At 39.9% G+C, this 16,449-nt stretch overlaps 1 protein-coding gene across 1 annotated transcript in view; it reads right to left on the reverse strand.

The window, feature by feature from the left end:
* NUCB2 (nucleobindin 2) overlaps nucleotides 1–13,093 on the reverse strand; it is a 28,597-nt gene extending 15,504 nt beyond the window's left edge. Inside the window, 3 exon segments of the mRNA XM_048485942.1 lie at nucleotides 599–706; nucleotides 4,732–4,872; nucleotides 12,814–13,093. Coding sequence (XP_048341899.1) covers nucleotides 599–706; nucleotides 4,732–4,872; nucleotides 12,814–12,834 — 270 coding nt within the window. The 5' untranslated portion in view covers nucleotides 12,835–13,093.
* Nucleotides 13,094–16,449: the final 3,356 nt, after the last annotated feature.

A 16,449-nucleotide genomic window follows, 5' to 3' on the forward strand; every position in this document is an offset into this window, starting at 1 on the left:
TTAAATAAAAACAGTTTTTGCAGTACGTAAATATGGATAACAGGATATTTATAGTATTCTTGTCTCTGTGCTTTTTGCTTAAATTTACCACAAGCCTATCAGAGACATCTGTTGTTTTTGCTTTGTTATGTTGTACTTTGAAACACCTTCCCACAGTTCTCCCTGTGGTGCTTGAGTAGTTCCTGCTTACTCAGCTTCTTGAGTACAGCAGTTGCCAAATACCTGAACCCACATATAGAACAACAACAACTTCTGGCTGACAATGCCTGCTTAATGTAGAGTAAGTTAATTTTAAACATTCCGTTTAGCAGAACATGTGTACTTCTGGATAAACACTGCATAAAAAGAACCTCTGTAGCCTTCAGTTTAGCCTGCAGGGTTTTGGTATGATTCCCCCCATCCACCAAATAAAAGCTGTAGAGTTTTTTTAAAGACATAAGAGTAAGCACTTTAAACAATGACAGGCTTCAATGGCAGTAATGTAAGCATGTGCTTTGTTCTTCCACTGACATCAATGACAGCCTAAACATACTTTTTATTTTAGACTGCACTGTACTTACCCTTGCATCAATTCAGATTTGTTGACTTTTGCACATACCTTTATTTCCTCAATATCAGCTGTCTGAAGCTTCTCTCTGAAATGTTTGTCTGTTTCCAAAACATCTATCACTTGCCTGAGGTATGCATCATAGTAAAGGCCAGTATCCTTTAACAAAATAAATACCAGCTGAGTATAGAAACGATGAACAGAGAGAAGGTAAGAACATAAGAACATAAGAACAAGCCAGCTGGATCAGACCAAAGTCCATCTAGTCCAGCTCTCTGCTACTCGCAGTGGCCCACCAGGTGCCTTTGGGAGCTCACATGTAGGATGTGAACGCAATGGCCTTCTGCGGCTGTTGCTCCCGATCACCTGGTCTGTTAAGGCATTTGCAATCTCAGATCAAAGAGGATCAAGATTGGTGTAGCGCATAAATCGACTTCTCATCCCATAAATCTGTCCAAGCCCCTTTTTTAAAGCTATCCAGGTTAGTGGCCATCACCACCTCCTGTGGCAGCATATTCCAAACACCAATCACACGTTGCGTGAAGAAGTGTTTCCTTTTATTAGTCCTAATTCTTCCCCTCCAGCATTTTTCAATGAATGCCCCTGGTTCTAGTATTGTGAGAAAGAGAGAAAAATGTCTCTGTCAAACATTTTCTACCCCATGCATAATTTTGTAGACTTCAATCATATCCCCTCAGCCGCCTCCTCTCCAAACTAAAAGGAGTCCCAAACGCGTGTTTCAGCCCTCTTCCTCATAGGGAAGGTGCTCCAGTCCCTCAATCACTCCTTTGTTGCCCTTCTCTGCACCTCTTTTTTCTATCTCCTCAATATCCTTTTTTTTTTGAGAGTCTGCCGGCTGAGCCAAGGAACTGGACACAAGGAAGTACCTCCAAGTCGCGGTCAGCACCACTGCTTTATATAAGGGCATGACAATCTTTGCAGTTTTATTATCAATTCCTTTTCTAATGATCCCCAGCATAGAGTTTGCCTTTTTTCACAGTTGCTGCCATGCATTGAGTTGAAAACATTCCCATGGAACTATTTCAACTAAGACGCCCAAATCCCTTTCCTGGTCTGTGACTGTTAGCACTGATCCCTCAGTAAGCCGATGTTTGTGAAGTTTGGATTTTTTGCCCCTATGTGCATCACTTTAGTATTTTGCTACATTGAACTGCATTTGCCATTTCTGGTCAGCCCACTCACCTAATTTATCAAGGTCCGCTTGGAGCTCTTACGCAATCGCTTTGTGGTTCTCACCACCTCGTATACATAATTTCCAGTATCATCTGCAAACTTGGCCACCACGCTTTAACCCACTCTCTACTTCCAGGTCATTTATTTGCGAATAGGTTAAAGAGCACTGAGAGGTCCCAAAACGGGATCCTGGGGACACCACTCCCGACATCTCTCCATTGTAGAACTTCCCAGCTTTACACCCACTCTTTGTTTCCTGTTTCTCAACCAAGTTTTTAATCCATAGGAGTGACTTCCCCTCTTATTCCTTCATTGCTGGAGTTTTCTCAACAGTCTCTCGGTGGAGGCAACTTCTATCAAAAGCCTTTTGGAAATCCAAGTAGACAATGTCCACCGGTTCACCCCTCTGTCCACATGCCTGTTTACACCCTCAAAGAACTCTAGTAGAAGTTTGTAGAAGACAGGATTTGCCTCTGCAAAAGCCATGCTGGCTTCCCCTTCGTCCAGCAGGTCTTGCTTTTCTGGAAGTGGTTTTATAATTTCGTATATCTTTAATCGATAGATTCTGCTAATTTACCAGGAACAGATGTCGAAACTCAGACTGGCCTGTAATTTCTCGGGTCCCCCCCCTAGATCCTTTTCTTAAAGATTGGTGTGACATTGGCCATCTTCCAGTCTTCGAGGGATGGAGCCTGGGATTTCAGGGATAAGTTGCATTATTAAAGTAAGAAGATCCAGCAATTTCATGCTTGAGCTCTTTAAGAACTCTTGGTTGAATGCAATCTCTGGGCCAGGGATTTGTTAACATTTTAGTTTAATTCAACGGCTGCTGCAGAACTTCTTCCTTTAAGTCTATCACTATCTTCGCTAGTTCTTCTCGGATTAGCCTCCTAAGAAGCTTGGTTCAGGTGCAGGAATGTTCCTCACCTCCTCTTGGAGTGAAGACAGATGCAAAGAATTCATTCAGCTTCTCTGCAATCTCCCTGTCATCTTTTAGCACGACCCTTTGTTCCTTTGTCATCTACTTGGACCTTTTACCGCTTCCCTTGCTGGCTTCATGCTTTTGATGTACTTTTGAAGAACTGTTTGTTGCTGGCTTCTTGATGTTCACAGCCATGCGTTCCTCAAAGTAATCCTTTTTTTGCCTCCCTTACATGCTAACTTGCTTCTCTTTTGCCACCATTTGTGTTCCCTCTCATATCTCTTCCATATCAGCCAAACTGGACTTCCATTTTCTAAAAGACATTTTCTTTTTTTCTGATAATTTCCTCAACCTCTCTTGTTAACCATGGTGGCGGTATTTTCTTTTTGGACTGAGTGCTGCCTTTTTTCTAACCTGTGGGAACAGCATTCCAGCTGAGCTTTTTTATTACTGTGTTTTTAAATAACCTCCAAGCATCCTGGACAGTTTTGACTCTCTTGATTTTCCCTTTTAGCTTCCTGCGCACTATCCCCCTCATCTCTGAGAAATTTCCCTTTCCCTGGCTTAGATGTAACTTCTATTAGTAGTTGCCACTTTGTTCGGCATGCTGAGATACTGAATCTGACAGCATTGTGGTCGCTGTTCCCTATCGGCTCAACAACACTGACTTCCTGCACCAGGTCCTGGGTCCCACATAGAATTAAATCTAGGATCACCTCTCCCCTGGTTGGTTCCACAACCATCTGCTCTAAGCCGTGTTTCTTTAAGAAGTGTTTCTTTTCTCTAAGAGATATTTCAGAGACCCCTTCCGCACACGCAAAATAATGCGTTTTCAAACCACTTTCACAACTGTTTGCAAGTGGATTTTGCCATTCTGCACAGATTCAAAGAGCACTGAAAGCAGTTTCAAAGTGCATTATTCTGCATGTGCGGAATGAGCCAGAGTTAATCAAATGAAATGGTAGTACTTTACTTTATAGAAATCATTGAAATAGCAAATTTTGAAAGCTTTCTGAATAGCATCCTCCATGACCAAACTGATTTTACATCTAAGATTCTTCTACTGTTGTCATGCTTAATTTGAGCCACAATTCAGTCCAGTTTCATTTCAAAGTTCTTCAGCTCTGGAACATATGGAGTAATAATAAAGAGCCCCTGGACACATATAGGATTAGAAGGCAGAAATCAGAGATTCATTTGTTCCCTGATTCTTGTCCTTTTAGAAATGAATCAGTGACAAATTATTATCCTGTTTGTGAATTTTGGGTCAGGCAAATGAGAGTTCTTGCTAAAAGATAGCTGGGTTCAAACTGACACTCCAACATCCCATTCACCAAAGAAAATCTGTCTGAAATTCAAAATCATGGCTGAAGTGTTCTTGATCAGTACTCAACAAATGACAAGGTATCACTTGCTGAAGACTGATCTCCATTCACCAAGTATAGAATGTTGCCCAAAGCCAATTCTTTGCAATGATTTTGAGGCTGAGATGTGTTGAAAGTTATCAATATCTTCCCCTCCAGACACACTAAGTAACTCTAGGTATCTAGATGTCAGGGGCTCAGTAGCATGACCAACAGCTTGGCATGTCATATCCAGAAATGTCAAATCCAGGCCAAACCATCCACACCTAAATACCTGTGTTAAATTGCCTACTAGTAAATAATAATTAAAACTCATTATCTACTGAATATGGGTCAGGAAATACAACATTCTCTTCTCTGATTTTCTGGTAAATATTTAAGCAGGACTAACATACAGACTTCCTCAATCTTCTTTTTCTCTAAATCCAGCAAACCTAGATGCTTATATACAAATAATTCTGTTGCCCAGAACAAAAGATTACTTCATTTCCTTGATTCCACTTTCTCATTTCTCTATACCCAACTAAAATTAGTAGATCAAAAAACAAAAGGACATGAGCACAGACCCTACAAATTGCTGGTGGTACTGGCCGGTATTCCCATGTTTCTTTCCGACTGGAAACATTACCAGTAGCCAATATACTTTTTATGATGCAGATGAAAAAGTTACTGACATTAAGGAGAAAAATAATTAATTTACTTACTGGATTATCTATTTTTGCACTTTCTATTTGTTCTTCCTTTTGCACTTTTGTCTTGTCTACATCTATAGGCACTGCTTCCAGTGTGATTATAAGATAGGTCAGCAACAAAACACATTGTCGTAATAAAGTTCTCCATCTTATCTGAAATAAAACAGCATCATTTCCAATACTATTGTTTATATTTATGGCATTCACATTTCATATAATTAAAGTCATAAAGGACATGGAATTCTAGAAACACAGTTGAGTCAGCATGCAGACACAAGAATAATTTTTCCAAGCAATATGAAAGTCTGTCTATTAATTTACTTATAGATAGGCCATCCATTCCCGAAAGGGCTCAGGGCGGCGTACAATCTAAACCTACAATAAAATACATTGTTTTTTTGAGGTGCATCCCTATGAAAAAAAACCACAACACGAAAAGTAGTCAAAAAGAGGGAGTAGCAAGAATTACCAAATGAAGGATGAGCCTTAGCAACTGAAGACCAAAGCTTAATCATTATGGTCACCTTAGCGGATTCAAACACTTGTTTCAAAGAGAATGGAACATCCCCTGAATGTAAGAATATATGTTTTTTTTTTTAGCAGTTGAGTACATTCTTCTTTAAAATACACTTCAACATACCCGCCAGTCTAGTTTTTGCTTACCATAATATGAAGGACCCTAGAAAGTTGCTTAAAAGGTGGGCCAGCATTAGCTTTATTCAAAGGATGAACTGCAGGGCAAATGATAGGTCTATGAAAGAAAGACCACACTAAAGGAACACCAAGTTCACCTCCTCATAAACCTGCACAGTATAGCACAAATGCCTTACAGTGCTGACTACTAAGTTTGGGGCTAAACAAGCAGGAAGCTATTATCTAAGTGTCAACAGGAATGGTAAAGTATGAAAAGCAATGGTATTTTTACAATCACTTTTCCATGCTGTATCAATGGGTTTGGGAATGAAATTGGGAACAGGACTTGTATACCTGATAGCAAGCATCTCTAATCAACCCTAACTTCATATACACACATGAGGATACATCATTAATATTGTTAAGACCTCTATTCCCTTTGCAGCCAAAAGAATAGAGGGAGGAGTAAGAGGAGAAAAGTATTTTCCTCACATCCTAATTAATGTCTTAAATATTCTTTTTAGAGATTGATAGTTGTGAGCCTCATGAAACATGTGCCCCAAATTCTATTCTTCCCCACCCTCAAGATCTATGAACTGTTTCAGATAATCAGGTAAACCTCCCCTCTTTGTTCTGTTTTGTCATTTTATTTTTCCTCTGCTGACACTAACTTGCCCTCAGCAATCCATGGTCCACGGAGGAAAACAAGCATATTACTAGGCTATGGGGAGGGTGTGTCTTTTTCTTTTTAAATTTACAAACTGATTTTTTCTGCATACTTGGGAAGTCTTCTCAGTCTCACCTTATCTGATCCTGCTGTAGCAACCTATCCCCCGAGGAGTCTCAAGCAAATGAGCTGGAACTTTCTAAGCTAAGAAATGCATACATGTGAAACAGCAGCAGGAGGCAGCATGTATCTGGAAGGATTTTTATTTTTTGGTCTTAGGAAACACTTAACCTAAAGGAGACAGTTCTTCAAATATTCTTGACCCAGGGCTTAAAAATCAAAACCAGTTTTTTAAATTGGGCTCAGAAACACAGATGAAACCAGCTCACTATGAGATGAATACAGAAGATCCTCAGACTCATATGTTCTCTCCTCTCTATATATGAAGCAATCAAATCTATGTCCACATCAAAGTCTGGTTTGTGTTCTCCTTGAAAACTTAACTCCAAAATAGGAGGGAACAACAGTTCTGGTTTGCAAAGACATCTTGAAACTATAGATATGTTCACACCAAACAGCAAATTATTGTTGTTGATGTACATGAAGAAGGAGCCTAGATTCATTCACCTAATGGCAAATTAGAATTACTTGAACCAAATCTTAGTGTTATGCATTGTAACACACTTTTAAAAAATGGCTGGTTTTGAGCTTATCACATACTGAAACTAGTTAAGTTAATATGAACTCCTCAGATAAAGCAAAATTTTAACATTAAAAAGTAGGAGCAGAACAGTCCTATCTTTAAAAACCATAATGTAAAAATATGCTAATGCTATAATTTGCAAAATAACATATTTTACCCACTTCTGCAGTCTACCTTTCCCCTATATGTTCTCCTGGACGCTGTGAAATCACTGAAGATCTCAGAGGTAGGACTTCTAATCCTTCTAATCCAACTTCCTGCCCTATGAAAGAATGTCTTCCGTATATAGATCATAGGTCTTTGAAAACTTCTTTTAATCCAAAAAAGAAAGATTCCACGATCTTATATGTAGCAATTTCTTCCTAATATTTAGCCTAAATCTAACATTTAGAGATTTAAATTAATTTCTTCTTTTCCTCTTGAGCCCAGAAGCATCATAAATATATTTTTGACAGAATAGTCTTTATAGGGCTAAATCTAACATACCAAGTACTGAAAGTCTGAATGCAGAAACTTGCGTAAACTGTTTCATATTGTTTCAACATGAAACAGTAAAAATGTGGTTTTACTTTCAGTTACCTCACGATTGCTACAGAAACAGCGTGGTGTAGTGGTTAAGAGCAGTTGATTCTAATCTGGAGAACTGGGTTTGATTCCCCACTCCCCCACATGATCGGCAGACTCTTATCTGGTGAACTGGATTTGTTTTCCTGGTCCTAGACATGAAGCCTGCTGGGTGATCTTGGGCTAGTCACTATTCTTCAGAACTCACTCAGCCCCACCTACCTCACAAGGTGTCTGTTGTGGGGAGAGGAAGACAAGGAGTTTGTAAGCTACTCTGAGACAAAAGCAGGGTATAAATCCAAACTCTTCAACTTTGCTTAAAACCGCTATTCAAAAACAAAGAGAACACTTAAAATGCTAAGAGTATATTTTTGCTCCATCATTCATACAGGGAACCAAAGGCAATGTTTGTTTCCCTACAATTAAGCTATGAGGCAGTAACTAATAGTGACTGGCTAAAGGTTACCTAGTAAGCTTCAAAGAAGAGCAATTTAGGCTTATTCACTACAAATCCTAACATTACCAACTACATCATACTCTAAAAAGTATAAAATTATAATGTACACAGGGCTTCTCCGGCAGATGCATAGAGATTAATTTGTTAAAATGGACAGGTTACTGTCCTGAAGTTTACAATCTTAAACAATAAGGAAAAAAGAGGTAGAGAAAGGAGACAGAAGGGATGCATGTTAGAAAATTCAGTGATGTATGCTTTAAGAACTTTGTTGTAGTCATGAATTAAGGAGAATGGGTTTACAAGGGTAAACCAAACATCAAACTGAAATATTGAGTTTCAAAAAGAGATTTGGAGACAAAGACTATGTACATTTGCAGAAAGAGTTCTGTAACTTCTGCCTTCTATAAAAAGAGCCAATTGTGACTCTCTGAAGTAGTATATGTTACAATATTCTTCCCTTATACTTAAAACAAAAAAGTGTATGTGGGAAATGTTATCTATATGATTAAAGATTAGAGCTTGTTTATAGAAAATTATTAAACAGCCAACATACTAACACTACTCACTCTGAATCTAAATTATACATTTCAGGTGCCTGTGGATGTGCTAATAACATATTTACTCTGGATATCCCAAGTCACCCTTTACAAGTCAGATAGATGTATACACCTCAGGCACATCTTACAAATGTTGATGAGAATTATATACAATCAACTAAATGAAGGATATAAATATCTGTGCTTTTACTGGATAGCATACATAATTGTTAATATATCTGAAAGAAGAGAACTGGATTAATATGTCCTTGTAGACAAAAGTAGAAGCAAATAACATCTGATTCAAAGCTGAATGGAAAGTCTCATCCAGTAGCCAGTGGCTCAGGAAACCTTTCTAGTATGCCAAGGGAGCTGACCCTTTCGCTGTACAATGTGTTTATTTGTCTTGATAAAAGTTTATGATTTTTTTATTTTTTATTTAGATTTTAGATTTTTAAACCACCCTCACCCGAAGGGCTCAGCCACATACTACAAAAAAGTAGAGATACAAAGTTGTGGAAAGGACTGCCAAGTCACAGCTGACATATGGCAATACCCATAGGGTTTTCAAGGCAAGAGACAAACAGAGGTGGTTTGCCATTACTCACATCTTCAAAGAAATCCTTCAATTCTTTGGTAGTCTCCCATCCAAGTACTAATCAGGGCTGACCCTGCTTATCCAGATCTGATTAGATCAGGCTAGCCTGGGCTATCTAGGTCAGAGAAGAGAGATACAATACAAATATTTTTAAAATCATATTTGCATTTGTAGGGTTGCAGTGTAAAACTCGACTAACAAGTTAGGTCTAACTAACCATACAGAGCAGCTGGTCAACTACAAATGAAAAAAAATTAATATATGTGTATCAACTGACCTTCTATTCTCAGCATTTATCCATTTCAAAGTTGGAAATCCTGTATTCAACATAAAATTGGGATTTTAAAAAAATTCTAAATAAGCCTCACTTTAATTGAACAAAGGAGATAACTGCTGGTGTAGCTCCTGCTTCTGCGAGTAATTACTGCTGTACTTACTGCTGATTTTGCAGGTGTGTAAGTGAATTTAGAGGAAGGTTTGAAACTTGAGAAAGACATTATATTGGACTTTGTTTTTCTCAACAATTCATTGTTGGGGGCACCACTGTATACTAGCTCATCCTTCAATCCCTGCTACTTTTTGTAGGATGCATTGCTCCTGGCTTTCCCAGGTGTCTTTAACTCACTTCTGCTGCTAACAGTCTCTGCATGGTTGGTTTCCTCTTTTGTTCAACCTATCTAGAATGGGGCAATTTCCTTTCTATTGAATGACCAGGCAAGGTAATATTTTGCTAGGTTTGCTCTGACTTTGTGCATATCCTCCAAGCTGGTATCAGTACCAGAAACACTTAAGCCATTCTCTGCTTTTTTTTTCAGGCTCTGATGTGCTTTCTACATGTTTCAGCCTTTTTAGCTGCCAGGGAAGTGAATGCCCTTTTCCTTTTGCCTGGCTGAGTTGTGTTGTCAGAGTTCTGTACAACACAGTCTGGCATATTACTTTTTAAATGTCTCAAGTGGATTAAATGACTTTATTCACCAACCAAATGGCACTGTGTGCTTGTTCCAAAAAACAAGATGGTTTCTATTATTTTGATCAGTCATTAAAGAGCCAGGGTGGTGTAGTGGTTAAAAGCAGTGAAGTCTGATCTAGACAGACAGATTTTATTCCCTACTCCTCCACAGGGATCTCCAGGGATCCCCAACACTGACACCTTTTCTGGTGACTGCCCAGTGTTTTTAGGAAGTGGATGGGCAAGATGGGGCTTTTACCCAACAAGGCTTCTGACTGACCACGCATATATTTTTTTCATATTGCTTTTGTAGCAGAAGCCACTAAACCACAAGGATCTGCACTGTGTTACTGAAGTTAAGCTGTGGCAATCATTTTGTGGCTGGGTCCATGTCTGTGGCAACCATTTTCTTGTTGAATCCACCAAGCCATTTCAGAATTCAAAATGTGCCCACAGGATCAAAGGTTGGGGACCCCCACTGCCACTTTATTCCAACATGACTGCTTGACTTATCCTGCTCAGCTAATCTGTGCGAAAAATTCTACATTTTGTGATTCCTCCAAAGAAGCAAAATGGCATTTTCACTAAGCCCAGAACCTGAATTCCCAGACATATAAGAAACTTTGCAAATGCAAGCAGGCCTTTGCAACACAAAAAACCTGGCTTAAAGCTCTCCCCTGGATTGGGGAGGGGGGGGGGGGAGAGCTGCTTCAAACTTTGATTTCAAGATGAGGTTTAATGAACCTTTTTCATGGGGAATTAAAGTATTTTCCCTGTTTTTAGCCCCAAGGTGTGATCTCATTTGCAAGATAGTCAATACAGCTCTTCCTCTTAAATGAAACTTTATTCAACATGCAATAAAAAGCCCAATGTCCAAATAAACGTATAGTTCCTGTGATACCTTTTGTGGATTAGAAACAGTAAGATAATTAGGATACAAATGAAGAATTGAAGCTTCTAAGAAAGATCTAGAGAAGACTATAGCCTTTTCACAGTGTTGAAAATGAGGACACCTTGAGGAGCTGAAGAAAAACTGTCATTGGGACATGCAATAACAGATGGGAAAGGAACTGCCTTATGACAAGGAAAAATAGTGTCACATGGTACACTGATGCAACTGTCAACCAACAAGTATCGATTCCTAAAGATATAGTAAACATTTAAACAAGATACACTAATTATACCTACATGCTGCACCCTTGTAGTAAACATAAGGATTGTGAGTGTTTTAATGTCTAAATAAGCCTCAATTTAATTGAACCAAGCTGGTATTGGAATAGATTCTTTGCTAATGTGTTTACCATATTACAAAAGCCACCATTATTCAAGCTCCCTGTAAATCTTCGGTTATGTACCCATATGTGGTGTTAGGCAACGTGTATCTTGTCTAAAACTATGACTCAGCCTTGAACTACATAAAATTCCAGTCAGGTGCGCTTTGTGAATTAAAAAACTAGACTTTTAAAAAAAGGTTTTAATGTAAAGTTGTTAAAAGCACAAGGAACACATATTTGGTACAGTGCTTTCATTTATTTTCTATTATTTTAACAGAAGACACGAATTACCTTCGTTTGATGGTGCAATCAAACACACTGGCAACATTCTTCCATTGAAATATCCCCATACTATTATGTCAACCAGCTCTGTTTACTCATAAATTTCTCAAACATAATTTGCTAGAACTCCATTAACTTTGGGGCGACTGACTTGCACGCAACATTTTACAGATATGATGGACTAGGTATTAGAACTTAGAACATCCAGCTCCAGATTTACTTAAACCTATGGCAATCAGGCAGCATTCTCTTAACTTTTGGTTACTATATACCCATCTCAACCAAAAACAGGAATCTTGTAGTATCTTAAAGCAGGGATCAACAAATCGAGAGTGCCAGGTTTCCACGGTTCCAAGACACCTAGCACCTAGAAATGCAATCAAAGGGACACTGTAGTGTGAAATTACTTAATTGGGATTTATTATGACGTTTCACACTATCCTCAGAGGTATGCAAACTTGTTATTTTCTTACTATTAATTATGACTTTTTAATTAAACTGTGACTTGCCATTCATTACAGGTGTTGGCATAACTAGTTTAGTGGTATCTGCTTTTTTCCTGATTAGGACTTGATATACTTACATTTCATTCTGTATTTTCTGTATTCCATGGCCCTTTGACCCTGGTTTTTTTCAAATCTCTTATAAAGCGACTGCATAGGAAGGATTCACTCACATCATCAAAAGTTGTCTCCACCAAAGGGGTTATGCGGGAATACAATTTTGTTAACCTTTACAATATCACAAGATTCCCACATTTCTCTTGCTGCAACGAATTAACACAAGTACTCCTCTGCAATAATTATCTCAACCAGTAATTAAGAAGCACCTTCCTATTGCTTCAAATATTTTTGAGTTCCAACAAGAAAGTGCACATTGATTGGCAAAAGTTTGAAGCTTAATATCTGAACAAGTTCCCTTTGTCTAGCCCATTAGTATATGCCCCTTTTAAGCAGCATAGTTTGTGAATGCGATGAAGCTTCTGCTGAACTTTTTAACTGAGTTCTTCCCCAGCAAAAGGATGTCACCTAAGGAAGATAACTTGGCAGTTTTCATCCTGCCTCTCCTACATGCTAACCTCTTTGACCAGTTGTATGTCATCAATGTATTTAACATAGCATTTCTTCTGTTTTGGCATTCACACTTCCGAAATGTCCAACAACAGAGAACAAAATCATTCAATAACAACAGCTATTCGGACTTGGAGTCACGTCCCCCCGATCCCTATTTTAAAACAGGCAGATCAATCAGTCACCATCCTCAGGGTGAAAAATGCTATTAAAATAACCTGTTGGGTAAAGAAGAAACTTGGGACAGCACATGGCCAATCAACTCTGCATGCCCAGGGATCCAAGAGAAACCGGCGGGGGGGGGGGGATCCCAATACACAGCCAGGTCACCCCCACTGGGCCAACATTAAACAGACCTTACCTTTAGCTGGCTACGATTCATAGCTGTGCAGATAAGAACAGAGTAATCCTGAGCGTCCTTGCCTTCAGCTGATGAGCCGTTTCCACTGTGACGGAGTCCACTAGGACAGGACCACCCCTTACAGCCTACAATAAACCTAGCAATAGCAGCACAAAATACCTGGCACTTCTTTTTTCCCTTCCTTCTCAACCCCCTCCCCTTAAAAAAATCTTTTTGATGGTACACCCCCTTTTAAGCAAGACTCCGGCAATACCTAGTTCCCGTTCCCATAGCAATAGGAGCCACCCCTTGGCGTTTACGGATTGGCAGATCCTGCCTTCCTTCGGGAAATCGCGTAGAGCTATGATTGGGCGGCTGCGCGGCAGTCATGTTCAGTTGTGCAAGCTGGGAAAATGGGATGAAGGTGCGTTGCATCGCTGGAGGTACGTGGCGCTAGCGAGAAGGGGTGGAACTAACAGGATAATCGCAGTGACGTTCTACGTTGGACTAGTGTGGAAGGAATGGTGAGCAATGGAAGGGAGAAGCCAATGAGAGAAGCCCAGAAGGCTCTTATCGAGGCTCCCCTGGTTGGCTAATCAGTGGGCAAGGAGGAAGGAAAACGGGAGAATCTTCCGGTTAGATCCGGTCTACCGCCTTTCCGCCTATTGGGGACATACGTTTGAAAGCCCTACGGCCGAGTTACTATTCTGCTTAAACTCCTCTTCCCCACCCCATATCGGAAGAAGTAAGCATGATTGACGAAGGCTCATATTGAAATAAATATTATCGATCTTCTTACGGTGCCAACTTCCAGGTGATAGCTGGAGATGTCCCCAAATGACGGATTCCCCGGAGAAAATGTCTTTGAAAGTTGGCCAGTATGGCATTTTACTCTCTTAACGTCCCTCTTCAAATCCCACCCCCAAAATTTCCAATAATTTCCCATCCCAGATTGGGCAGTCCTAGCCCACTGGGCGTTTAATGAATTTGACTACAGCAGACAAACACGGCTACCACTTTGTAATTAACTGGTCTCCTTGTGCTCTACATAGTATCTGAAGTTTTCCACAAAGGTAGGGCTTATTGCAAGTGGCAACTACAGAGTCCAGTAGTACTGGTACCTTCTGGCCACTCCGTAGAATGCTATTTTCTCCTTAATATTATACCGAAGAGAGCTGTGAACAGCATAATTACTTTTAGGATAGTTTTAAGTTTGCTTTTGTGTTCCAGTGCCGAATCACGAAATTTAGCATTTGGTAAATTTAAGCATTCATAGAATCATAGAGTTGGAAGAGGCCCCAAGGACCATCGAGTCCAACTCCCTGCTATGTTGGAACACACAATCAAAACGCTCCCAACAGATGACCATCCAGCCTCAGTTTAAAAACCTTGAAAGAAGGAGACTCCACCACACTTTGCATCAGTTTATTCCTCTGTCAAACAGCTCTTACTGTCAGGAAGTTCTTCCTAACATTAAGGTGGAAACTTTTATAGTTTTAATCCATTTGTGTCCTAGTCTCTGGAGCAGTACAAAACAAAATTGCTCCATCTTCAATGTAACATCCTTTCAAATACTTAAACATGGTTATCATGTCACCTTAGCCTTCTCTTCTCCAGACTGAACATACCCAACTCCCTACGCCGCTCCTTACAGGGCATGGATTCCAGTCCTATTTTGGTCAACCTCCTCTGACATACTCTAGCTTGTCAATATCCTTTTTGAATTATGGTTCCCAGAACTGGACACAGTATTCCAGGTGAGATATTCTGAATGGGGGAAAAATGGCAGATCTGGGGAATCTCAGAGTTTGGATCTGGCTATGGATCCCAGCCTGAATACTCTGCCTGAGTCTGTGGACCTGATCCTGCAGGAACTTCTGGCTTCTCAGTCTCTGCATCTACAGGTAGTGCCTGAGAATATGGAACCAACACTGTTCCCTGTTCTCTATATGAGTCTTCCTCCCAGGGGTTCCAATTCAAACCAGGCTGAGCTCTAACAGGAAACCTCTGAGGGAAACCTTCACCAAATGGAGGGCAACAAATGGAGAATCACAAGAGGGAGAAAATGGCAAGCGTGAGCTGCGGTGAAAATGAAAGTAAGAGCTGTTAGAAATCAAGTGAGAAAAATAAGATGTTTCCTGCTCTCCGCATATCAAGCAGAAAACGTCTTGACCCTGTCTTGGAGAAAAAAGATTGCTAGTTTAGCATTTTCTAAAAAACCTGGGTTGAGCTGAAATAAAGCATTTGAGAACTTGGGAAGGGGGGGAGCTGTGCAGATTTCCTTCCGAAAGCACTTCTTTTAATGTCCTCAAGATGTTTTATTTGTGCTGTGCAGAAAGGACCTCTCGTCTACTGAAGTTAGAGCTGAGTCCTGGTGATCCATGGAATAATTTAAGCCCTGCCTATTGATGAAACATTCAAATGATACAGCTACAGAAACCCATACTTTAAACAAGCTGTCTTGTGGGGCTAGATTAAAACTAGATCTGTCAGTTTGTTTCCACGTCCAACCTAAAGTGTGGGTGGCCTTTAGAACCCAAAAACGGGTGTTGCCAGTATATTTCCTGGAAGCCATTTTACTTATGTAATGCATACAAATGTCCTTGTTTTTGGTTAAAGGAAAAATGTTAAGGTATTATAGTTATATCTCAGAATTGCTGTGTGAGGCCATAGTGAATACAGCCAACTACCAGGAAAAGCTATAATCGCCCCTTATAGAAAAAAACTAATAGATGTTTATCAGACTAGTATCTTGGGTTGAGAAATAACTGGAGATTTTGGCGGTGGAGCCTAAGGAGGATGGGTTTGGGGAGGAGTGGGACATTAGCAAGTTATAATACCATGAAGTCCACCCTCCAAAGCAGCCATTTTCTCCACAAGAACTGATCCCTGTAATCTAGAGACCAATTGTAATTCTGGCAGCCACCACCTGGAGGCTGGCAACTCTACTGGCAGCCAGGGTTCCAGTGCTCTATTAAGAGATGGTGGGACACACTCTGTGTTTCAGCCTTTTAAAAAATCCTGATCTTGCTTTCCCCATCACACATCACTCTCCTGCATACTTTATACAAGAAAGAATATTTATATAATAAAATGGATTATAACACCCCCCCTTCCAAACACACATACATACTAGTGTTGTCAACTACAGGTTGGAAAATTCCTGGACCTTTGGGGGGTGGATCCCAGAAAGAGCAGGGTTTGGTGACGGGAGGGAACTCAGTAGGGTGTAATGCCATAAAGTCCATACTCTAATGTAGCCATTTTAAATGAGAGCAAATTCATTTTTTTAAAATGTTGCTTTGGCAGCAGTTGCCACCATAGCACAAGGATCTTCACTGTGTGACTGGAAGTAAACTGTGGCAGCCATTTTGTGAATGGGTCTACCTTCCTCTGCAGCCATTTCATGGCTATGCCCACTATGCTTTTTCAGAATTGCAGACATGCCCGCAGCTTCAAAAATTAGGGATCCCTGGCTTAGGACATACTGGATTCAGTAGGATTCCTCTTCTGAATTGTGTTGCAAGGAGATCTATACCTTATTAAAGAAGAATGAACTTTTATGCAGAATCTGTTACCACATTGATCCAAACATCCTGAGAAACATTGTTTCCTCAATGCTGGACTCTGAAACTGTTAGGATAGACTGGGTTCTTA

This window comes from Sphaerodactylus townsendi, linkage group LG02 (genome assembly GCF_021028975.2).
Source record: "Sphaerodactylus townsendi isolate TG3544 linkage group LG02, MPM_Stown_v2.3, whole genome shotgun sequence".
NCBI classification, from domain to species: Eukaryota; Metazoa; Chordata; class Lepidosauria; order Squamata; family Sphaerodactylidae; genus Sphaerodactylus; species Sphaerodactylus townsendi.